The sequence below is a fragment of the Impatiens glandulifera genome, chromosome 9, assembly GCF_907164915.1.
Source record: "Impatiens glandulifera chromosome 9, dImpGla2.1, whole genome shotgun sequence".
NCBI classification, from domain to species: Eukaryota; Viridiplantae; Streptophyta; class Magnoliopsida; order Ericales; family Balsaminaceae; genus Impatiens; species Impatiens glandulifera.
In genome coordinates, this window is record NC_061870.1 from 20977352 (window position 1) to 21003265 (window position 25914).

The window sequence follows — 25914 nt, forward strand, 5'->3', positions numbered from 1 at the left end:
TCATGAATTCAATATATTTATTGTGAGAAAGCTTTATCGAAATCAATTGAAAATCGTACAGAAATTCTATAAATTTCTTCTCACTTTATTGTTTTTTTTTATTCTTTATAAATCGCTTCAATTAAATTGACATGTTCAAAAAAAAAAACTAAATCAAATATTTTTCAACAAAATGTCTTCCTATTTTAACTATCTTGGGTGAGATATGTGAAATCTCTTCTAATTCATTATTTTCTCTTTAAAACATAAAACATTTTGAAACATGAATGGTAATTCTTTATTTTTTATAAACATAAATATTATTAGCCACTTTAGGAAAGAAAAATAGAATAGATATTTCATACATTTTATGCTATATTTGTTAATCAACATTAATTTTTAATTTAAAAAAATTAAGATAAATTTGACCTAATTTTTTTTATTCTATTTCATACATATAAATAAATATAGAGTAAAAATAAAAAATATATAATTATTTTTATTATTATTATACGATGGCTTGAATCTTGATTTGACAAGAAGAAGAAGATTGGTCGACCTACAAGAATAATATAGACCCGTTTGCATGTGATTACTGCCCCGGAAGCAAGGGGCAAACCAGAATCTCTCTCACTTTGAACAATACTCGTTGTCGCCGGCTTCATTCTTCTGTAAAAGTAAAGCCTCTCTCTCCTTCATCATCATCAAATCGATCGTTCATTCGTTCATTCATTACTTATTCTTTTCACAGATTCATCCATATCTACCGTAACTATGACGGCGACGGTGTCGTGGAGCCCCCAAGAAGAAGGATTCAAGGAGGTTTTCGGCTTGCTTGAGCAGCAGATATCACCGACTTCTGATAAGTCTCAGATATTGAGCCAACTTCAACGCTACTCACAGTTACAGGATTTCAATAACTATCTCGTTTTTATCCTTGCTCGAGCCGAGGTATTGGATTCTTAACTTCAATTCACTTTCGTTTGATTGTCTATGAATTCTCTTGTGTTCGATCTTTTATTCTAAATATCTTTTGATGCGGTTAGGATAGGTTTTTGTTGTTTAATGATGAAAATCGGATTCTCGCTATTATTTATCTCAACTGTTCTCGTTTGTTACTTAGTTCAACCTATAATTTTGCTGCCGCACTATTGTGTCATTGTTTGGTTTTATTTGATTGAATTGATAATTTGCATCTATTTTAATGTTATTCATTTTGTTTGAACTGAATCATAGCAAAGTAAGATCATCTTCCATGGCTTAAATCTTCTTTAGGTTGTCTAACACACGGTTTGGTGATCGGGAAGTGATTGCTCAGGACCATAACCTACAGTTAGAAACAGACATTAATCATAGTTCTGTCTTTATCAAAGGGAAAATTGAGGGACTGGATCTTTTTTTGTTGAATGTATGATCATACTTGCGAAAGACGTTTCGCTCAAATGATCTGATTCGTTTCAATGCTTTAACCTAATTTTTAACATAATAGAAGCGCATGCAGTTAGGATAGGTTAAATAACCTAGCTTGAACCAAAACTGTTGCATCATTCCTTAGGGTGCATTGGATTAAACTGAAAAGAGTTCTGAATTTTAAGTGTTGAATGAGTTTCTGAAAAATAAACGATGAATAAAGTAAATGAAAATATTTAAAACTTTACGTACTTTGTATGTAAGTTGATCGGATAAAATGTGTACACAATGTCGGAAAAGTACGTACCAACTATTTATCCTTGTAAAAACGTAATTTGATTAATTTTTAGGGGTTAAACTTGTCTTTTAGACGCTTAACTTGATTACCGAGTTAAGTCATTCATAACTTACCAAATCAAGTTATATGTTTTATCTTATTTAGAGGCGAATCTAAATAATTAAGCGATTTTAAGTAATAATTATTAAATGAATTTCATTTAAATAAGCATTTAATAATTTAGATTAAGTGATACGTTGTGTTATCAAATCCCGCCTTAAACTGGCTAGGACTAGGTTAGAATTCCCACTGCTTCTTTGATTCCACTCCTTTCCAACTTATTTCCAGTCAACAATCTGGACACTGCCCCTTCTCCAGATTTTTCCATTTTTAATTTGCAAAACTTCATTGGGAAATGGAGATTTTGTTGGCATCTTAACAATGCATATGCTTTAATTATCTGAGATCAGAACTGAAGGAATGTCCTATTTTTTCACTAAGATGAATATTGTGTTCCAGAGATTCTCTATACTTGATGATGCTTGTGCTGTTGTTACTTTATAGGTATTTTTTCCTTTATCATAATTGAAGCACCACAAACTCTTAAACAGGGCAAACAAATGGAAGTCCGACAAGCTGCTGGGTTGCTTCTCAAGAATAACCTCCGAAGTTCCTTTGAGTTGTTGATTCCTTCATCTAAGGAATATATAAAATCAGAATTATTGCCTTGCATGGGTTCAGCTGACAAGCTTATTAGATCTACCACTGGGAGTATTATAAGTGTACTAGTTCAGATTGCAGGAGTTCATGGATGGCCAGAGCTTCTAAATACACTTGTTAAATGCTTGGATAGTAATGACTTAAATTGCATGGAAGGTGCTATGGATGCACTTTCCAAGGTACAATCCATCTATTAGTTGTGCACATTTCTTTTTGCCTTCATTTTCTTGGTTTGGGTACTATCCCTCATCAAAATGAAGATTTTTTTCACTATTATACAATTTAATAGGTTGTAAGTTTTATTTAATTCCTTAATATGAGTTGAACAATGTGATGCAGATATGTGAGGATATACCTCAAGTGCTAGATTCAGATATGCCTGGATTAACTGAGAGACCTATCAGTGTATTCCTTCCCAGAATGTTGCAGGTGATATAAGCGTTCTTTTGTTGGAAGTTCCTAGCTTTGTTATCAACAATATTATTCTTTAAAAATTGGACATCAGAATTTGATTTAATTTAGCTACATTGTACTTATCTATATGTAAATAATTTTCAATGCATCCAAGCTTCCTATAAGGAAAATATTCTGTGTTTTTTACTTTGTTGCAAAACATTAGGTTATAAAAGGTCTTTGAGGGTATCTGTTATCTCCACCAATGTTATGCATAGGTCCTTCCTTTGAATCTCTATTTATTTTCCTATAATTTATTCCCAATCATCCTTGTGTATTTCTCCTTATGTTTTCTATCCTCTCACAAAGTTTGATATTTTTTAGTCAATTCATTTGCTTTTGTTATCTTGGTTCTTTGCATTGGTAGCAAGCTTTATTTATACCGGTTGTGTGTGGTTTTCCTTTTACTTTGGCGAGTTCCTATCTGGTTATTATTGGTAGGTAACAACCAGTAATGGCTTCAGTTGCTATGAAACCAAAATTGAAAATTTAAATTAATTCTATCACATTTAAACGAGGCATTGAATTTTCTATGTAATCAACTGTCTATTCATAAGACGTGTCTTTGTGTTTCTTCCATATATCAGATATATTGTTTACTATGCTTATTTATTGCTTCTAATATTCTTCATTTACAAGCAGTTTTTCCAGTCCACGCATGCATCACTAAGAAAGCTGTCTCTGGCTTCTGTAAACCAGTATATCATGTTAATGCCTCAAGTGAGTAGATCTGTTGCCTTATGCTGGGTTTTCATATTTTGCTACTTTTAAGGGCAGGAATTTGAAATCATTGAATGTCATCATGGATTTGTATTCTAAATCGATAGTGATGTTGTAGGTTTTGAAATTGTCCATGGAGAAGTATCTGCAAGGTTTATTCATGCTTGCTGATGACCCAGTAGCTGAGGTGCGGAAATTGGTAAGTGTACTTGCATATAGATCTTCGAGATGCACTTTACTCTTTTGTATATTTCATTAGAAGAAAATAAATCATCATTTGTTTCTCTTATATCTTTATTGCTTTGCAAAACCTTTATAAATCTAATGCTGACTCTTGTTAGACAGGTATATTAGCAAGATATAACTGGAAGCTCTGTAACTTTCGTTTTTATAAGAATCTGAATACTAATATTGCGTTTTGGACGTTGTCACTCTACATTATTGGATTCTTGCAATTTTGAGCTTTCTTGTAGACTACTTTAGACCTACTCTCAAAATACCTAGTTAAGAACTATGTGCTGTTTCCCTTGTTAAACAGGTCTGTGGAGCATTTGTTCAATTGATTGAAGTTCATCCACATTTCTTGCAGGTGAGCATTTGTCTTGTTATATAACACCCTTTGTAAAGTGGCCTCTGATAGACTATTAATGTTATTTACATCCTTTGATTTCAAATGATTTAGAATCATGCGGTTTTGTGGACATTTCTGTATATGTTTTGAGTAACAGTATTTTCTACACACCTCCCTGCCTTACTGTTTCTCATTTGGTCTGTATGCAGCCACACTTGAGGAATTTGATTCAATATATATTGCGTGTAAATAAGGATGTCGATGAGGTTGCTCTTGAAGCTTGTGAATTTTGGTATAACTTCTCTCTGGTGCTTGCTTCATTGCTTATATTGAAAACGAGCAAATATTGATCATTTTTGGATGAGATCTCATTATGAGCATGTTACTTGGAACATTAATAAATTGTTATATATATCCCTTGCCCCTTGGTTACAAAAGTGTCTAGTTTTAACTAGTAAAAATTGTAATATGTGAGAATTTTTTTATTAAGTTACTAAGAGCTCAACAATCTGATTCCTAAGTTTCTTCTTAATCAACTTGATACTCCCACTTTAACATAGAGATGCTTCCTCCCTAGTTCTAATCCCCTTTGCATGAGTTAACTAGTGAGCCAAAACCAACTTGCTTGTTTCTTCAGGATGCCTTAAGAGCAAATGTAAGAGCGGAAAAGAGGTCTATATGTATAATAAGGAGGTCTCACCCGCTATCTATTATTTGTTTTGCATACGATGCACAATTACTCAACTGTCATGTAATTGTATTGCATTGCATAACCTGACCTTAGATGGATTATTGTCTGCCTGATCTGTTGAAATGACCTCTTTACAATAATTATAGAAATTTGAAAGTTGTGGACATTTTGCTCCCCTTCTAGCAGACCATAAAACTGCTTCTATGAGTCACAAACTAGTCAGCTCGAAGGTGTTGCCTCTTTATTAAAATTGTATTTCTTCCTTGTATATTACCTTGCCTGTATTTATTTCTTCGATTTCTTTTGTATTTTCCCTATCCCTAGTTCAGGCCGCCCGCTAAGTACTTTGACAAATTTTCTTTTTAAAGTTGATCTTTAAGCATTTATTGTTATTCACAGGTCTGCTTATTGTGACGCACAATTACCACCTGAAAACCTTAGAGAATTCCTGCCACATATAATCCCGGTATATGTCAAAAGCTGCAATTCCTGGTTCTTGTGATCCATTAACTTCCTTACCAAGGTTTCCTCTATGAATAACAGATTTTATTGTCAAACATGGTTTATGCTGATGATGACGAAACACTAATTGAGGCTGAGGTTTGGCCTTCTTATTGATTATATCTTTTTGGCTTATCCTATGTTGACAATTATCTGGTTTATGATACATGTATAATTACAGGAGGATGGGTCAGAGCCAGACCGTGAACAGGTTCTACCTTCAATTATGAGTTTCTGAATATTCTTCACTAGTTATGATGGGTGTAATTACTCTGTATCCAATATTTTTCCTTATCTAGAAAAAAAATTCTATGCAGGATCTGAAGCCTAGGTTTCATTCATCGCGTATTCATGGGTCTGAGAATTCTGAAGATGATGTATGATTCTGAATTACATGTTCCTTTTCAACTGTTGTTTAGTTGTGGAATTTGCAATATCATAAGAGAATAAGTTTGATTTAGCATTGTTCCTTCACTCTCCCTTTTTCTTATATTTGCAACCACTCGTTGGATTTCATTCTCTAACATCATTTATATTCTCAGGATGATGACATAGTCAATGTTTGGAACTTGAGGAAGTGCAGTGCAGCTGCACTTGATATTCTGTCTAATGTATTTGGTGATGAGATTCTACCAACTTTGATGCCTATAGTGCAGGTAAAGTACATTCTTTGGTTACTTAGAGTTCAAATTATTTATTGTAGTTGGGGTGGGTAGGGGATTACATGTTCAGGGAGCAGGGTACTTACCATATCCTTATGGACAGCTGTGACACATTATTACTTATTAGGGATGCAACTAAGAAACTCGGGTAAATTTATTATTTTTGTCACCTGTTACATGTATACAGTGAGACATTGACCCATTTAGAAACACTTCCTGTTTTTGGATCTGAATCCATACTCTGATGGGAAAACCCACATTTTTTTATGAATTATATTTGATAAAGTTCTGTTTCCAAACGTGATCTCATCTGAATATACATGCATACGAGATAACGGATAGAAAAAGTGTTTCCAAATGACCTTGGGGGATGAATTAGTATTTGATAAAGTTCTGTTTCCAAACGTGATCTCATCTGAATGTACATGCATACGAGGTAACAGATATAAAAAGTGTTTCCAAATGACCCTGAGGGATGAATTCAGGATTTTCAGGGAATTATGTAGCTTCTAACAATTCCTGTCAGTTCTTGCATGGTTTTGTAATACTAGCTTTAGTTATTGTGAATTCTCTACCCTCTCACAGCTTGAATAATACATAGGATTAAATAACATATTTGTATGCAGTGTTCTTGTCTACTCAGCTGTAGGACATGCAGCTCTCACTTTGCATTCACAATCAATTTTATAATGGAAACTCAAATCCTTGCAGGCTAAGCTATCAACTATTGATGACACTGCCTGGAAAGACAGAGAAGCTGCTGTTTTAGCTCTTGGTGCCGTAGCTGATGGCTGTATCAACGGTCTCTATCCCCATTTACCAGAGGTACTTGTGCTATTATTAATGCTAGTTGGTAATTCACTAGCATTCAAGTTAAAGACATGTCATAGCAGATAATTTATGTGCTGCAGTTATGCTCATGGCCATGAACTTTCTACTCTGAGTTTCAATTTCCTGTTTCTTAGTGGTAGTTACTTTTACTCTTGTATGCCTGTCTATAAATTCAAAAACAAAGATGACTTGATTGATAATTTATAGTTTAACTAAGGGATAGTCTTGAGTTTAGTTATTGTCTTCAGAATTTCCATTTATTCTGCTCATATAGTATCCGAATGTTCCTTTATTTTCACATCTTTTAACAAAATATAATGTGCAGATTGTCACATTTCTAATTCCCCGTTTAGATGACAAGTTTCCCTTGATACGAAGCATCTCATGTTGGACCCTCTCTCGTTTCAGCAAATTCATTGTCCAGGTATGAATATGGGTGCCCTGTATGCTAAAGGTGCTCTGATAGTTGTGATCCTTCTAGCTCATTGTTTATTAATTCTCTATAGGAGCATTATGACAAATTATATATTAACTTGGCTATCTTGGCCAGGGAATTGGCTATAAAGAAGGTCATGAGCAATTTGATAAAGTTCTCACGGGGCTCCTTCGAAGAATGCTGGATGATAATAAGAGGGTGCAAGAGGCTGCCTGTTCAGCTTTTGCAACTCTAGAAGAGGTTTTTGCTGGAAAAAAACATCAAATGTATGTTTTTTTCCGAAAAACTAACCTAAATTGTGATCAATCTTATTTGCAGGAGGCAGCTGATGAATTGGCTCCATGGTTGGAGACCATTCTCCAACACTTAATGTTTGCTTTTGGGAAATATCAGGTTTATTTCTGTACCTTCTGTTTCTAGCTTGCCTAGTAGCCAGTATCTCACTTAGTATTAATATGTTGAAGATAGTCCAATTTGTGAAAGACTGATCTTGGCCTCACTGGTCTTAGACCATGTGGATATTAGGAATCTTTCTTCTTTGTGGATCATACTGAGATATCTTTGTTTCATCCCGTCCTATTGCATAAATAATTGTGTTCAGAAGCTTAATGTCAAATTTTATTGGATGCTATTTGTATTCTACACCTTAGTTTCAAACTTTTTTCTAATATGGATAATTATTGTCCATATGATCATTATGTGGCATATTAATCCTATGCAGAGGAGAAATCTTAGAATCGTATATGATGCTATTGGGACTCTAGCAGATGCTGTTGGCGTTGAATTAAACCAGGTAAGGTTATCAAGTTGATCACCTTTGTTTTTCTTTCTATCTGCTTGCAAAATGTGGCAGCTTTGTTTGTTTTTCAATGCATCTTCATAATGTAAGAGCACTTCACTATGGTGCTAGGAACAATGTTCTTCTTAGTAATTCAAGAGTTACACTTGAATCTCGATATGATCCATTTATTGTTCTTGTTATTAATTGCACAAAATGACTTGGTATGGAAAAATATTGCAGCCTTCGTACCTAAATATTATGATGCCTCCACTGCTTGCGAAGTGGCAACATCTTTCAAATTCAGACAAAGACCTTTGCCCACTGTTGGAATGCTTTACATCTATTGCTCAGGTACCCATATCTCACATTCCTAGTTATCATCTGATATAATATGTTGACAATTGAATACAAGAAAACCTTTGGTTCATTGGGAATAAACAACGTTCTTAATGTTGTTATAGCTTTGTTTCTGTTGAATTATAAGTGCTGGAATGATACATGCTTGAGCTCAATCAAACTTGTTAGTTGTTAACATTATCGCTAAAACAAATAACAAAACGTTCGGAGTAGCTTCACTTGATTAGAGAGTGGTTCAAACAACTCTGTGATCCTGCTATTTCGAGATATCAGTCAATCTAATCAACCGCATCATTCTTGTAGGAAAACTTATCATGTAATGTATATGAGTTCTTCAGAGAACACATGGAGATAGATCGTCTTTCACATGCTTTTGAACTAAGATTTTAACAAGACTACCTCAAAACCATATTGGTCATTTTTATATGAACATCTGAGTCCATATTTAAACTATACCTAGGAAAAATATTTTATAAGAAATAAACCTCAGTTCATATTTAAAGTCTTGTGTAGTACAAAAAATTCCATTTCAGATGGTGGAGGGTTGATGTAAGTTTGTTATGCTTCAACTTTGTTTTTATAGAAAAGTGACTTTTAGTCCTTTCATTAAAAATCTAGAACTTTGTTTTACGGTAAAGGAGGTTTGAATAGATGTCTTTGAAGAGGCTGGATGGTTCATATCTTTGCAATCTTATAATTTTGCATTTTACTTTTCCTTCTGCTCTTCATTGTTGTTGCTTGATTGATCTGTGAAGTCTAGGAGAAGAAATGGAAAATGCGAAATTACATTGGTATACTATTATAACATATTTCATGCTTATTTCAGGCTTTGAGTAGTGGGTTTGCACAGTTTGCAGAACCTGTTTTCCAGAGGTGTATTAATATCATCCAAACCCAACAACTGGCAAAGGTTGACTCATTTGACAATTTGATGTTTTTGCATCCTTGGGTGCTGTCTTCTTTCTTTGTTATTGGTTTTTGTCATTTCGCCGTACTAGGAAGGCATACATCTGCTTTATCTACATTTTCATCTATTCATGTGGTTGTTCATAACTCGGATATCTTTTCATACTTTAACAACCTATCCTGTTGAACGTAGTCTTACTTGCTCTAGCTTTTATATTCATGACCTCCTTATTTAGGTGGGCGCACATGGATATTCTTATGTAAAATTGACAATAAGTTCATGTTTGAACTTAGCGTTGTAGTTTCTCTGTGAACAATAGCATGTTTCTCCATGCGAGCACAGTGATTTTTGGACTGTTCACCTTTTTTGGAAACTGTGCTTGTGCCCAATGGCCCTTCTGCAGTGATTTTGTGATCTAACACAGTGATTTGGTCTATTGACATTGGCAGCAGTTGAGCCAAAAGTACCATGCTCATTTTTTTATTTGAGTTTTTAGTGGGTTAATTAAGCATGTAAAAGAATTAGCATTTACTTAAATGATCACCTTCACTGTATTATCTTCATTTGATATGGTATGATTAGTATTATGACATTTAATCATTACTTGGCTTTAACTTGCAAGTTCTCAGCAACAGTAAGGCATCCTCTTGGGCATTTATTGGCTTACCTCAAAGGAGGCTGTAAACCTCCAACTTATGTACATTTCAAAGCTTGTTCATATCCGATCTAAAACTGATCATTCTAGAACAATAGGCACATGTTGATTCTAACCAATTTTCTCTGGTTCACTTTCTTTCGGTGAACATAAGACAGAATCGTAGTAGTTGGCTCCCTTGTTTGAATGCTTGTTCTGTACCCTTAGCTTTGCCTATTGAATTGCATTGCCATTCACAATAAACTTTTGTTCAAGATACAGATTTGATTATTAGGATCTGGACATGTCTTCAACTTTTGCAAACCATTATTTTTACTCCCCAAAAAAGCAATAAAATCAAAACTTTTGTCCAATGATGCTCTGAAAATGATCCATATATCTCCATTAAGCCTTCTTCATATTCATTACTCTTATCATAGTCATGTCATATGTTTCTCCATAATAAGTCATATTTTGAGAATGTACATTTGTGCATTTACCCTAAAACAGTCTGCTTATGCTTGTAATGCTGATATTTTTCCACGAAACTGCAGGCTAATCCTGTTCAATCTGGGATCCAATACGAGAGAGAACTCATTGTGTGTTCCTTGGATCTGCTCTCTGGACTAACAGAAGGTCTTGGTAGCGGGATAGAATCTCTGGTACTTATCCCTTTATAAGGCTTTTCTATGTGAAAGCTCTGATGAGAAATCATTTGTGGCTTAATATTGTTTTTTATATTAGTAAAAGTGTTACCTTAACAGGTGCAAGAGAGGAATATGGATTGCATTTAGTTGCCTCAAAGAATAAAGAGAAACATTATTTCTTTCCATATTTTTATTGTTACTCTCCTGAAAAATATCCCTTCTCCCTGTCTACCCTCCCAAAAGAAAGAGGAAAGGCAAGTAAAGAAGGAAGCCTTGGCTTATCTTTCCAAATGAGTTATAATTGTGACCTCTACGACCATATTATTTTTACAACTGGTAGATCCAATCTTCAAGCGTTCAACCTATATAGAAATAAGTTCAGTGCACTAACAATATTTTCAGAACTATATTTGCTAAATTCTTTTGTTTGTGGGACCTGTATTAGCCATCTTACCCTTTTCTGGCACCAAATGGTCAGCTATAGTATAGCATATCCATCAGCTTCTTTTCTTCTGTCACTTCTATATGTTCATTCATAAATCTTTGTCTCATGTTCTTAATGCTACTAGATCCTTATCTTCCTATGGCTTTCGGTGCTTTTACCATACTTGATGACATTGCAATTTTTTTTCCCATTGGTCTATGCTGGCAAAGAAATGCTCATACTGGAAGCTATTTGTCAATTCGACCTTAATTTAGTATGGATATACTCAAGATAACATAGGGCTGCGTAGTGGGGATGGGAACAAATCTATTTGTCTCATATTTTAAATCTAGATTGTAGTTCTTTCCAAGCAGATGATTGACATATACCATTTCAGAGGGTAGTTCCTGATTTTCTTGTTTTTAGATGCTTGTATCTGCTGTCAACTTTTTGTGCAACTCAATTTGTGATGGAAGTAACTTTATATTATATTAGGTGTAAATAGTGTCACTTAATCTTAGGTACTACTTAATGTAATCAGTAGATGGACATTTAGTGTCGGTCTTTATTGTTCCATTTTTCTACCTGCATGCATATCTTCTGGTTCTTAATCCTATCTGACAAAATTGTCTAGGTATTAAGATCTGTCAGGCTCATGTCTCAATGTCATCATCTTGGGGCACTGTCATGTGCCTAAGTACTATGTTGATCCTATCCGATATTTCTACTGCCATGAGTTCATGAAACTGGTCTGAGCCTAATTAGCATGGTTGCCACTCTCAGTCAGTTTGATGATATTGTACACTTTATCTATCATAATAAACTAAATGTTTTCTTACGGGTTTTCCATGAAGGTTTCACAAAGTAATTTGAAGGACCTGCTTCTTCAATGTTGCATGGATGATGCCTCTGATGTTAGACAAAGTGCTTTTGCTTTAGTTGGTGATCTCGCAAGGGTAAGTTGTGAACACGATTAGTAAAAGCTGGATATTCTGGTAAAGGTTGCCAGTCAGAATTTATTCTTTCTGTTAACATCTTTATGTTTATTAAGCTAAATGTTAATACCTTTATATGCTTGGTTAGGTATGTAGCATCCATTTGCGTCCACGCCTGGCTGAATTCCTCGACGTTGCTGCAAAACAACTGGTAAGCTGGTTTGACTTCTCAAATTATTGGGACATTTCCTCCTTCCTATGTTGCACGGACACGGATACGGGTATTGTATCAAATACGCGATGGATACGGAGATACGGCAAATTTTGAAAATATAAGATACGATACTTTTAAGATACGCAAATTATATATATAATATTTATATAAATTTAATATTGAAATAAATAAAAATAGAAATTCATATTCATTTTTCATAATATAATATCCATTACAATGGATGTTAACGAAAGGGAGAAAGTAAGAAAATGGATTAAGGTTTAACTTACGGCGGCCTTCATTGAAGTCCTTCAAATTCTTTTTTTTATTCATTTTGATACTTTGACTTTTTTTTTTTAATTTTACCCAAAATGTATTCAAGCCGTATCCAAACCGTATCAGATTGGTCAATCCTACGAAAAGTCAATGATACGTGTTTTTCCGTATCCGATACACGTATTGCCGTATCCGTATCAGATACTCCATTTTTTTTGAAGTATCCGTGCAACACAGCGGCACCATCATGGTTGATCATTCACATATGTACTTTCTCAGAGTGTTTCTAAGCTGAAAGAAACAATTTCCCTGGCTAACAATGCATGCTGGGCCATTGGTGAATTAGCAGTCAAGGTAAAAATCTCTTTATCTTCCTTTTTTTTGTTTTGTTTTTTTCTTATTGATAAAGGAAAAAAATACCTTGTACTAATAATGAAAAGGATTTACTGAATTTTGAAGAGATGCTGCTGAACATGCTTAGTTCTGTTTTTTCAAAAGCAAAAATATATATATTCATTCGTCAAACTAACCTAAACAGCTACATTGCTAACAACTTGCACAAATAAAATAAATTAGACAAGCATTCTCCTCTTCCTCGTTTCCTTTTATATCACTTATTTCTTTTCACAATAGGCTTCTGTGTGCTTCAATTCGTGACATTTTAGCGAGGTGATAATATTGGATTTATTCAGTTCATCAGATGCATGGAGTCTTTGTATACATTTTCTGTTGGTTTGACATGAACACTAAGAAAGGATCCTTGGGTCTATCGCCATGCCAAAGGACATGCCATCCTAATGTCTGAAAAAAGTTCTTGTGCAAATTATTTTGTGGACAATGCTTTCTTTGATGGACTGGAGTATGGACACTATTTTCTTGGATGCTCTGTTATTTTCAGATTAATTTAATTTAATTGTCAAATCTCAGGTTGGACAAGAAGTTTCTCCAGTAGTGATGGCTGTTATCTCATGCTTGGTTCCAATTCTTAAGCATGCTGAGGTGATTATTTACTTCCCTTCTGTGTGCCCATGATGCCTGTGAATGTTTTTTGAAACTGTTAGCCTAATTATTTCTGAAATTTCACAGGAGCTCAACAAGTCACTTGTAGAAAATAGTGCCATCACCCTTGGGAGACTTGCCTGGGTCTGTCCAGAGATTGTATCACCGCACATGGAGCATTTCATGCAACCATGGTGTATTGCTCTCTCTATGTAAGTTCATGGCTTTCTTTTCTCACCACCAGCTGCATCTTGTTCAAGCTGCAAAAATAGTAGCTTAATCATTAGGGAAGTTAACCAAAACCTAAGTGATGTAAGATTTTCTTTTTGCCAGACTGGAAACACTTGTATCTTGTTTGATGTAGGGTTATTTGGAAAAAATTCAATTTCTATGAAAAAGTGGATTATTTGGGTTAACTGACTAAAGCATCCTTTTTATTTAATATTTTAAAATCTTATAAAAAATAAATGGTATTTTGATATTTTAGTTGATGATTTGATTGATGATGGGATAAATCCAAGTAACCCTTCATCAAACAAGACCTTAGAGATGTGAAGCATATGATATTCATACATGTGGTGGTTCTCAAGTATTTCTTCAATATGTTAGTCTTATCTTTGGCCTTCATTTTTGCTTCTCATTTTGCTCTGTATGGCAGGATTCGGGATGACATTGAAAAAGAGGATGCTTTTCGTGGTTTATGTGCAATGGTAATATTCTGTTTTCAATTTGATAACTATTTAACTACTAGTTCATTGAGTTGGGCTTTGGAGATGATCAATAATCGGGTTTTTTCAGGTTAGAGCTAACCCATCAGGAGCAATAAATTCGCTTGTCTCCATGTGCAGAGCTATTGCAAGTTGGCATGTCAGTATAGAAATTCTGAATTTATTTCACTCAGTACATATATTGTGAAACAGTATTAAGGATTTTTTTTTTGAATTTCAGGAAATAAGGAACAAAGACTTGCACAATGAAGTTTGCAGTGTCTTAAGCGGTTATAAGCAGGTGAGTTATTCTTGTCTGCATGCTTCTTTTCCTTTTGATATCTGCTTGTTCTTCAAATATTTTATTTATTTTCTCATTTAATTTTCCAAGTCTAGTTAACTTCTTAAAAGTCATGAAATGACCAATTGAAAAGAAGAATGACATTGTTTCATCTAGAATTTGAAGCGAAAGGGGGTTTCCTATATTTTGATTTATTAACTAATAGAAGTAGGCTACTAATTATATGCTAAATTAGAAGACAATAATTAATAATAAACCAACCACCTAGATAAACATAAATAAACTTTTGTTGGGATGGCAAACAACCATTATTTTTATTTTTTGGAAAGTGCTAAGTATGATAATTCCACATTTCACAATGATATGGAGATAGAAATGAGATAATTAAGTGTTCATTTGAATTAAGTTATTTAATATCACCTAATTATTTATGTAGTTAGATTCAACTCTAATTAAGCTATGCCCACTAGGCTAGCTCAAGGGAAAAAAAAAGGTTCTCAGATTCAATTCCCACTAAGAACGTTTTAAATTGAAGTGTGGGACATGACAGTAAGGGTCCTGCTAGATTCTTCTAAAGGAATTTAAAATAAACTCTAAAAGCTATAAAATAGGCTTAATTTGGTAAGAACTCAATACAAAAGACGGTTAAAATCAAGAAAAATTAATCAGCATACCTTATTATTTTAAGTACTATTCCCGACATAGATTATACATTTTATAAACTCAATTTACATACTAACAACTATTTCTTGTAATACTTTGATTTCTCCAGTTGCTTGGGAATGAAGATTGGGAGAAATGCATGGCTGCTCTTGAGCCAGCATTGAGGGACAGACTATCGAAATATCAACTGTGAAGAATCATCTCATGATTTGTTTTGGTTTGAAGAATTTCCGTTTTTAGAGCTGTGTCTGTCCTTAATCTCATCCATGGTGTGACGAATTTCACTTGATCACGACTAAGTTTGGGAAAGGCATCAGCCATGAATTGAACATATTCAAGGATGCTGATGGTTGATCATCAGCAATAGGGATGGATTGATAAATGTTTAGAGTTGGGGTATAGTGTGTCGTTATTGAGTTTTATTATTTTTTGGGGGGATTTATTTATGTTCCATTCCAGTTTTTTCCTTTTTTTTTTTTTTTAATTTGAAAATATTGGGCTGAATCTATTTTTGATTGTTCTTTCATGCAATTTCAACAAATTTTTGCATGGGATTCATTCTTCTTTTCTGGATTGTGTCATTGAGTTGGGGTATAGTTGAGGATGCCAATTGATTTACTCCATTGTTGTGGGATTTAGGATTTGAGTTATGTAGTAATTAAATTGTTTCTGTAAAATTGTTCAGTTTCTTCCTGTCACTTTGCTACTAATAAATTTGTTATATGAAAAGTTTGATATTTGGTAGGTTGTTTTTGATCGGTTTCAATTTAAGGCGTTAATGTGTTTTTGACAGGTTTCGCGTTGATGATTTTGACAAAATTTTTTGAGGAATTATCTTAGCTAGTTTATTTGAGGAAGTGTTTTTTTTTTTGTTTTTCTAAAGAGATATATTTTTTTTGGGATAATAAAGGTTAATTTTTGTATTTTAATAGAAAAAAGAGTGATTAGATGAAGTAGGGTATATACGTTCTAATTTTATTGTCAAATTAATTTTTTATTTAAAATTTTTTATTTTCAATTAAGTTATCAACTAAAAAAATATTATTATATCTAATAAATTATATATTTAAAATAAATAATAAATATAAAATAAATAATAAAAAATGAATTTGGTTTTAGGTTTGATATTGAGTTGAAAATCCAATTTTAAAATCAAATCGCTAGATTTTAATGTAGATTAAATATTGAACATTATGAATGTCTTAAAATTCAAAAATAAGAATTAGAGCATGAAAATTAACAGGGTTCCAAGGGAATTTATGCTTATGAAAATTTAGGGAATTTCTATTATTATTTACCATCTGTGTTTTAACTTGTAAAATTTAGAATTTATTTTTTTTTAAAAAGATTAATGTATATTATAAATTATTAGAATTATTTAGTACAACAATATTTTGTAAGGAATGAAATTTTTTTAGTAAGCAGGGTTAAATTAGATAGGTTTGTGATGTGTAGTTTAGGGGTGATTAGGGACGGATTAAGGAATTTGAGTTAAAATAGTTTTGAATTTTTTTTGAAATGAGTTAAAAAAAATAACGATAAAATTATGGATAAAAATAAAAAAAAAAGTAATTTTTGATAATTTAAAAAAAAAATTAGATAAACAAATAGTGAATTAAATTAATTCTTTTTACCAAATTAAGGAGTAATGTCACATTTTTATTATAATTTTCTTTTCGGGTGGGTTGAAACAGATTTATGTAGGGACTCGGATGGTGGACTGAATCCTACCGTCAAAATGTGACATTACCCCCTATTTATATTTTTTTTAATATAATTCACTGTTTTGTTTTTTTATCACTATTTGTTTAAGAGGAGTGATAAAGAGAGGGAATTTGGTGAGGGAATTTTATGAGGGAATGACTTGGCATCACCTTCATTGGTTGAAAAATGTAAAAGTGGGTGGAAAGAGAGAAAAAGAGAAATTATTTGATTTTTTCAGCGAATAAGATTATGACACGTAATTCCCTTACCAAATTCTCTCACCAAATTCCCTCACCTAATCATTTCTCTTTGTTTAAGCCCACCATAATCATAATTTTTTTAAGCTAACCCATCTTTGAATCCTGGGTACAACTCACCTAATTAAGCCCCTACATAGATCTGTCTCTACTTATACCGGTTAGATATATATATAACTCAGACAAATATTTTTGAAATAGAATTGATATAATAAAAATTAATATATGAGGATTTCAAATAAAAAGTGAATTTAATAATCTCATAATCACGGTAAATATTTATGAATAACGAAATTTAAAGATAACTTAAATTTTCCAGACATTATTTAATAAAAGAAATTGTTTTTAAGTTGGTATTATTGTAACTAATTTTATATAATTAATAATAAGTTTAATTAAAAGTATTTTCTGTATGAATGATTGGATCTGGATTAGTTTTAGTTATTAATGTTTTATTTAAAAATAATGTCACAAAGGGAATTTTGGAATGTGTAAAAGAATTGATGATTTAAAAAAATAAAAATGGAAAAGATAAAGAAGCTAAAACCTGATCAAAGTTGGTTTTATGCTTACGCAAACACGGTGTTATTCTAATGGAGATTAGTTAAGCTGGCCACTAATGCAAACCGACAACAAGATCAACACCAATTAGCTAGGTCAAATTGATAACTTAATTAATTATAATGGCCAAAGAAAATTCCTATTCTTTATATCCCATTTTTAAATAAATTTAAATCTCACACTACATCTAATATAATATTCAACAAATATAGGACTTTTTTAAATAGATAAAGCGTTTATATTGTTATTCTAAATTATTATTTTTTAAATGGAAAATGATACAAGAGCGGGAAAGTATTAACATGATTATGTAAGGAAATGATGGGTTATTTTTCTATTGGATTGAAAATTTTAAAATTATCTCTCATATTACATTTTCAATCCAATGGAAGGATGACACATCAATTCCCTATATATATTCATGTAAATTTTATTTTGTCAAATGTGATTTTGGTGATTAAAAATTGTTATACGAGAAAATTTGGTATTTTGTCATAATAACTTTGTATACGATCTATAAAATTTAACTAAATTGAATGTAACTTTGTATACGATCTATAAAATTTAACTAAATTGAATGTATTTATATTTTAAATTGATTATTTTTTCAAAATATACCCATTCTAAATTGACTAATGCTTTGAATACTTAAAAAAAATAAAAATAAATTTATTATGTGTGTAAATAATTATAAAATATCGAAAAGAGAGGAATTGTTATATTTTTTATTTATAAATATGATAAGTTAATTAAAAAAAATACTATAAAAAATAAAATTTTAAATTTAATAACACAATTCAAAATTCAAGTCTCTTCCAATTAAAACATCCAAATTCAAATTTAAAATAGCAATAGCAATGAAATAGTTTAATAATTGTTTGAATATATCATAACCCTATAAACTAAATAATTTATATTATGAATTAATCATAAAAAAAAACATCAGCATAATAAAACCTTTTATTAAACAAATATGTTCAACTCAAACTGATATATCAATATTATAAATAATTATTTGAATTAATCATATATGAAACCCTAATAAATTAATTTAGATTATATTAGTCAAATGATTTAATAATTATTTACTAAATCAATCGGTTAAGCTTAGCAAAAAGAAAGTAACATCCTTTTCCTTTTTTCCTTATATTAATGAATTAATTAGAAATAATAGACCCCACACGCTTACATTAAAAAAAACCTGACAGGTGTCCAATTTCTGATTGGTTTAGATCCCCAGAAATTCAGTTACTACTAATTACTCACGTGTCATCTCATTATATTCTCATAGCTACCAAACACAAAACCCTACTCTTCTTTCTACAATGGAAACATCATCGGCGATTATAGGATCAAAGGTCGATTTGATGAATTCTGATTCCAAGAGCTTTCTAGTCGCGATCGGAGAACCGAAAGTTGTTATCAATGTCTGCGCGGCCGACATTGAAATGGTTGAGATACAGGCGTTAGAGTATACGAGTTTGAAGGATTTGATCCCTACGTCGCCGCAGTCGTCGTCGTCGTTTATGATGTCTTCGTCTTCGTCTAATCGTTTGGATATCTGGAGAGAGATTACGATTAAGGACCCGTTGGTGAAGAAGGCGGCCTTATCGTATTTACAGCCGATGATGTCGCCGATGGAAGTTGATAATCGGAGTTTTGTTACTAAGATTAAGGATGAGTGTTTTGGATGCTTTGGAGGAGCTGTAGTTAGGTGTTTGTTATCGTCGTCGGAGGAGGAGGATTGCCGGAGGAAGTTTTGCGATGATGAGTAGGAAGAAGAACGAAAGAGCGAAGTGCCTTTTTTGAAAAGCTTCGTTTTGACTTTTGACCGGTAGATATCATATATATGTTTATTTAACAGGAGTAATAAATTCGTATATTATATAGTTTAATTGATCTCATTAACTAGGGATATTTACTAGCTGTTTGGTTTGAAAAAGTGATTCTAATTAACTGGATTTTTTTTTTTTAATTAAGAAAGTAAACCTAGATTCTTCACAATCATTATCCGCAATTCACATTTTAAAACAATTTTAGTATAATGTATTTTTAAGAAGAAAATAAAATATCATCTTTATGTATTTATCGTACATTTAAATGTGAAATTTTTATTAACACTAATGTAGAATCTTTAAATCAAGAAAAAAAAATTGAAACATCAAAAATATAAAATGTGTATAAACTTAAACTATGTTAATTTGGGGTTTCTTTTCCCATCTTTCATCCTCCATTCTTCCCTATCTTAAATTAATTTTTTTTTAAAAAAAGTCCATCTAATCAATTTTAATAAAAGAAAGACCATCTAATCAATTCAATTTTTAAAAGTTTGAAAAGTTGGAATCATGATATATTAGAGGAGTGACTTGTAATGGAATATCTCACCGAAGTTGAATACTCAATCGAATATTTGAAAGAAGTTCAAACAAAGATGGTAGAGAACTCTGCAAGGATTCACCACCTGTAATTCGAGCCAAAATCGACACTGTTTGACTACTCGACCGTCTCGCTGAAACTCTGAATATCTAACTATATTTTTGTTTATTCTCTCCATGTCTGGTTTCCTGTATCTAACTCCTCATGCGAAGGTCATCAGAAATTCTGAAACAAACTTTCTGGAATCAACGTCACTAGTCATATTCGAGTTAGTGTACCCAACTAGAATAGATTCGTCAATACCAAAATATAAACTCACATTTGAAGTACCTTAAAGATACCTCAATATTTATTTGAATACTTTCCAATACTCTTTTCCCGAATTTGAGAGAAGTTTGCTAACAATGCCAAATACACGAGCGATATCCGGTCTAGTGCAGACCATAACATACATCAAATTCTCAACTATAAATGTGTATGAAACATTCCTCATCTCCGCTTCTTCTTTCTCTCTTGTCGAACATTGCTTTGTAGAAAGTGGAGAGTTGTCTACTTTCGCTTTACTAATGTTAAATCGTTCAAGAACCTTCTCAATGTAGCTTTCTTGAGATATCCACAAGGACCACAACTTCATTTTTTCTGTCACGCGAGATCTTCGTTTCAAGTATCTTCTTCACTAACCATAAGTCTTTCATTGTAAAAGAGTTACTCAACTTTGCTTTCAGTTTGTTAATCTTGACAACATCACGACCAATGATCAACATGTCGTCGACATACAATAACAAAATGATGAAGTCGACATCCGAGTACTTTTTAATAAACAACACCTAGTGATCTGATGTAGTCTTGCTATATCCATGACTCATCATAGACGAGTCAAACTGTTGGGTTTTGCAACAGCAAAACTATGGATCTTCTTAGAAATCAAAACCTGTAGCAAATCAGATTTCAAATCGTCTATGACGATAAACAGATTACCAAGAACTGAAATAGCACAAAGCAATAAACGACAACACAATATACGTGGTTCGGTCAAAATCGACCTACGTCCACGGGAGGGATAAGTTTCACTAAATCAAACAAATGTCAATAGTAGAAACTTACATGCCCTGCTCTCAAATGAAAGAAGTGATTACACTAGGAATGATTGGACTACTCCACAATCAAAAGCTCCCCCAATCTCTCACTCTGAATCAGCCAAAGAACAAGAAGAAGAAGGAAACCAGAAAATCCTAGATCTGTAATTCACTCTCTCTCTATTTGCTCTGTTATGAGAAAAATACCCAAAAAAAAGTATTTATACTCTAACCCGTTTTCATAAAAGAAAACCCTAACCCGTTTACCCGGAATTTAAAACCCGCCCGCAATGGCAAGGAACACCAACAATTCTCCCCCTTCCGAGCCATGGGAGAATGTTGCTATAAACATTCATCATCATCGTGACGCTTCTGCCAGAACCATTCCGGCTTTGGCACAACATATCTCATGCTTTCCTCTTGGCAAGCCCTTTGTCATCATATCTGACCCAATCTCTTCTGTGTGCACTTTCTCCAAGTATAACTCCTTCTCGAGCACTTCACGGATCCAATGATACCTTCTTTGGATGTGTTTTGAACGTGAATGGAAACTTGGATTCTTGCTCACATGTATAGCACTCTGTGAGTCACTAAACACCACAAACCTGTCTTGTGCAATGCCAATTTCTTTCAACAATTCTTTCATCCATCTCATTTCTTTACAACATTCAGTAATGACAATATATTCAGCTTCTGTAGTAGACAAAGAAACACATTTCTGTAGACAAGACTGCCATGATACAGCTCCTCCTCCAAAAGTAAACAAATACCCTGAAGTTGATCTCATTGTGTCAATATCATCACTCATATCTGAATCAGAAAACCCTTCAACATGTGACTTTCCAGTACCATAACACAAAGCGTATTTGGAGGTCCCTCGAAGATATCTCATTAGCCACTTAACCGCTTCCCAGTGTGTCTTACTAGGATTTGAAAGAAAACGACTAAGTACTCCAACCGCATGAGCTATATCCGGTCTTGTACAGACCATTGCATACATCGGATTGCCTATTGCTGAAGCATATGGAACACTGCACATTTCTTGTCTTTCCTCTTCATCCTTGGGAGACATTGTCTTGTTTATTTTCAAGTGTGTAGCCAATGGACAAGCAACTGACTTTGTCTTGTCCATACAAAATCGTTTTAGAATCTTCTCAATATATCTCTCTTGAGATAACCATAGCCTTTTCTTCACCCGATCACGAATGACCTGCATTCCAAGAATTTGTCTTGCTTGACCCAAGTCTTTCATCTCAAAAGACTTAGCCAAATCCTTTTTCAACTTGGCAATCTTGAGCTTGTCTCTCCCAACAATCAGCATGTCATCAACATATAGGAGAAGTATAATAAAATCATTAGAAGCAAACTTTTGCACAAAGACACAATGATCTGTAGACGTCTTCATGTACCCATGGATGGTCATGAACGACTCAAACTTAAGATACCACTGCCTTGGTGCTTGCTTCAAACCGTACAGACTTTTGACAAGTTTGCACACCTTGCTTTCCTCACCTTTCTTATTATAACCTTCAGGTTGCTCCATATAAACATCTTCATCCAAATCACCATGGAGAAATGCAGTCTTGACATCAAGTTGTTCAACCTCAAGATCCATACAAGCAGCTAGACTTAACACCACCCGGATAGAAGTCATCTTCACTACCGGTGAGAAAATCTCATCATAATCGATTCCATGCCTCTGGCCAAAACCTTTGACAACTAGCCTAGCCTTGTATCTTGTCTTGCTATCATCACCTTCTTGCTTGATCTTGTAAACCCATTTATTTTGTAATACTTTTCTGTTCTCTGGTCTTTCAACTAGATCATATGTGCCATTTTTCAGCAATGACTTCATCTCTTCATCCATGGCAGCTAGCCATTCTTTCTTATGAGCATCCTCAAGAGCCTCCTTATAGCATATAGGCTCCCCACAATCAGTTAGAAGAACATACTCTGTAGCAGGATACTTAGAACTTGATCTTTTCTCCCTAGTAGACCTCCGAAGTACCTCTGTTTGTTGATTCTGTTGATTTCCATCTTCTTGTTGAACTTCAAAATCAACCTCAACATTATCACCAAGATCAGTTTCAGTATTAGTATTATTTCCATGGCCTACAGCTTGACCCTGAGGAACATCATCATCACTATCTGAGTCTGAAGCTACATGTGGCCTTGTCTCCTCAACATCATGAGACAACTCAAGACCAGAAAGGTCACGTATGTATGCATCAAGCTTTTCACCATCTTCAAAATTCTCAATAGTCTGATCTTCAAGGAATACCACATCCCGGCTTCTCAAAACCTTCTTATCAACTGGGTCATAACACCTGTATCCCCACTTTTCATCACCATACCCCAAAAATATGCATTGTCTGGTTTTTGCATCTAGCTTAGACCTCTCATCTTTTGGAACATGCACAAAAACTCTGCAACCAAAAACACGTAAATAGTCATAATTAACATCTTTACCTGACCAGACGCTTTCTGCACACTTATTATTCAATGGCTTGGAGGGAGAACGGTTGATCACATACACTGCAGTGCTCATGGCTTCAGCCCAGAAATGCTTAGCCAACCTGGCATGGGAGAGCATACTCCTCATCCGTTCCAACATTGTTCTGTTCATCCTCTTTGCCACACCATTTTGTTGTGGAGTCTTGGGCACAGTCTGTTCATGTCGAATACCCTGCTCTTTGCAATAATCATCAAATGAGCCTATGTACTCTCCCCCATTATCTGACCGTACCCTCATCAGTTTTCTTCCTGTCTCTCTTTCAACCAGCTTGTGAAAGACCTCAAACCTTGCTGCAACCTCATCCTTGGACTTTATAGCATAAGCCCAAACCTTCCTAGATGCATCGTCTATGAAGGTTACAAAATAAGAAGCACCGCCTATGGATTTAATCTTCATAGGACCACAAACATCTGTATGGACCAATTCAAGGACATTCTTTTTCAGTTCAACTTTTGACTTACTGAAGGAGACTCTGTTCTGCTTACCCTTCAAGCAATGCTCACAATTTTTAAGATGAGCATCCTTGAGATTCAACAACTCATTCCTCTTGATCAAAACATTCAGCCCCTTTTCACTAATGTGACCTAATCTCTTGTGCCACAACTCAGAGGATGACTCCATTAAAACAGAATATGCCGCATCATAGACAATTTTCAAATTTGTCTTGTATAAGGAACAACATTTCTTACCTCGTGCAATAACCAATGAACCCTTGCTTAGCTTCCATGCTCCACCACTGAAAACATTATGGTAGCCTCCATCATCGAGCTTACCTGCTGAAATCAAATTCATTCTCAAATTAGGAACATGTCTTACATCTCTCAATGTCAGGAAGCAGCCAATGTTTGTCTCAATTCTAACATCACCCAGACCAACTATCTTGGACACACCACTGTTACCCATGCGAACCTCACCATAATCACCAGCTTTGTAGGACTGGAAGTAACCTTTGTGTGGAGTTATATGGAATGAGGCACCTGTGTCAACAATCCATGTTGTTTCATTTGAAGATGTGCTAAGACAGGAGTCTTGACAGTTAGAAGCATATGTCAGTTCACCATATGAAGCATAAGCAGATGTATCTGCACTCTGTTCTTTCTTTTCTCTGGGCTTCACTGTACCCTTCGCTTTATCATTTTTAAATTTCCAGCACTCATTTTTCCAGTGACCCATTTTTCCACAGTAATGGCAAGCACCATCCTTCTTTGGAGCTCTAGACTTGCTTATAGACTTTCCCCTGCTCGAACCACTTCTATTATCTTTTGATCTTCCTCTATCAGCCACCAACATATCAGACTTAGAGGGTTTATCCCCCTTTCGATTCTCCTCATCAAGTAAGGAACTAGTGACAAATGCCATGTTGACTTTACCATTTGGTGCTGAGTTGCTGAGAGTGATAATAAGTGTCTCCCAACTTACAGGAAAAGATCCAAAGACTAAAAGTGCTTGTACCTCATCATCAAAGTTTATCTTCATACTACTCAGCTGATTCAAAATATTTTGAAATTCATTCAAGTGCTCAGCAATTGATTTATTATCAATGTACTTCAGATTCACCAGCCTTCGTACCAGTGCTGCTTTATTCCCTGCTGACCTCCCAGCATAAAGAGCTTCAAGTTTGCTCCACACACCATACGCTGTAGTCTCATTCTCAACATGGTGCACAACATATACACCAACCCAGGAACGAATAAAGCTGCAGGCCTTTCTATCTATCTTTTTCCAATCAGCCTCTTTTGTAGTCTCAGGTCTAACACCCTCATTTTCAATTGCTTCATTCAAATCATCTGAAACTAACAGATCACTGATCATCAGTTTCCATTGCATGTAGTTTGTACCATTCAGACTCACCATATCAGGTCTAGATTTCCCCATTATTACTGCCTTAACAACTGACAAAAACACCAGCAGAGAAACCAGTTGATCTCTTTTATGAATTTCGCCAAATAACCAGCAAAGCACTATGCCCTGCTCTAATGTTAAAACAGATAACCAATTAATACTGCTCTGATACCACTGTTAGGTTTTGCAACAGCAAAACTATGGATCTTCTTAGAAATCAAAACCTGTAGCAAATCAGATTTCAAATCGTCTATGACGATAAACAGATTACCAAGAACTGAAATAGCACAAAGCAATAAACGACAACACAATATACGTGGTTCGGTCAAAATCGACCTACGTCCACGGGAGGGATAAGTTTCACTAAATCAAACAAATGTCAATAGTAGAAACTTATATGCCCTACTCTCAAATGAAAGAAGTGATTACACTAAGAATGATTGGACTACTCCACAATCAAAATCTCCCCCAATCTCTCACTCTGAAT

At 33.9% G+C, this 25914-nt stretch overlaps 1 protein-coding gene across 1 annotated transcript; it reads left to right on the top strand.

The window, feature by feature from the left end:
• The first annotated feature begins 580 nt into the window (after nt 1–580).
• On the top strand, nt 581–15840 carry LOC124913744 (transportin-1-like). Its single transcript, XM_047454160.1, has 30 exons — nt 581–656; nt 731–930; nt 2278–2565; nt 2726–2815; nt 3482–3559; nt 3678–3758; nt 4098–4148; nt 4340–4422; nt 5221–5287; nt 5365–5421; nt 5504–5533; nt 5640–5699; nt 5865–5978; nt 6696–6809; nt 7141–7239; nt 7366–7491; nt 7570–7644; nt 7973–8044; nt 8273–8383; nt 9216–9299; nt 10485–10592; nt 11856–11957; nt 12085–12147; nt 12706–12780; nt 13354–13425; nt 13513–13637; nt 14084–14135; nt 14224–14292; nt 14374–14433; nt 15206–15840. The coding sequence occupies exons 2-30, from the start codon at nt 754–756 to the stop codon at nt 15287–15289; spliced, it is 2667 nt and encodes an 888-aa protein (XP_047310116.1). The 5' UTR covers nt 581–656; nt 731–753; the 3' UTR covers nt 15290–15840.
• The last annotated feature ends 10074 nt before the right edge of the window (nt 15841–25914 follow it).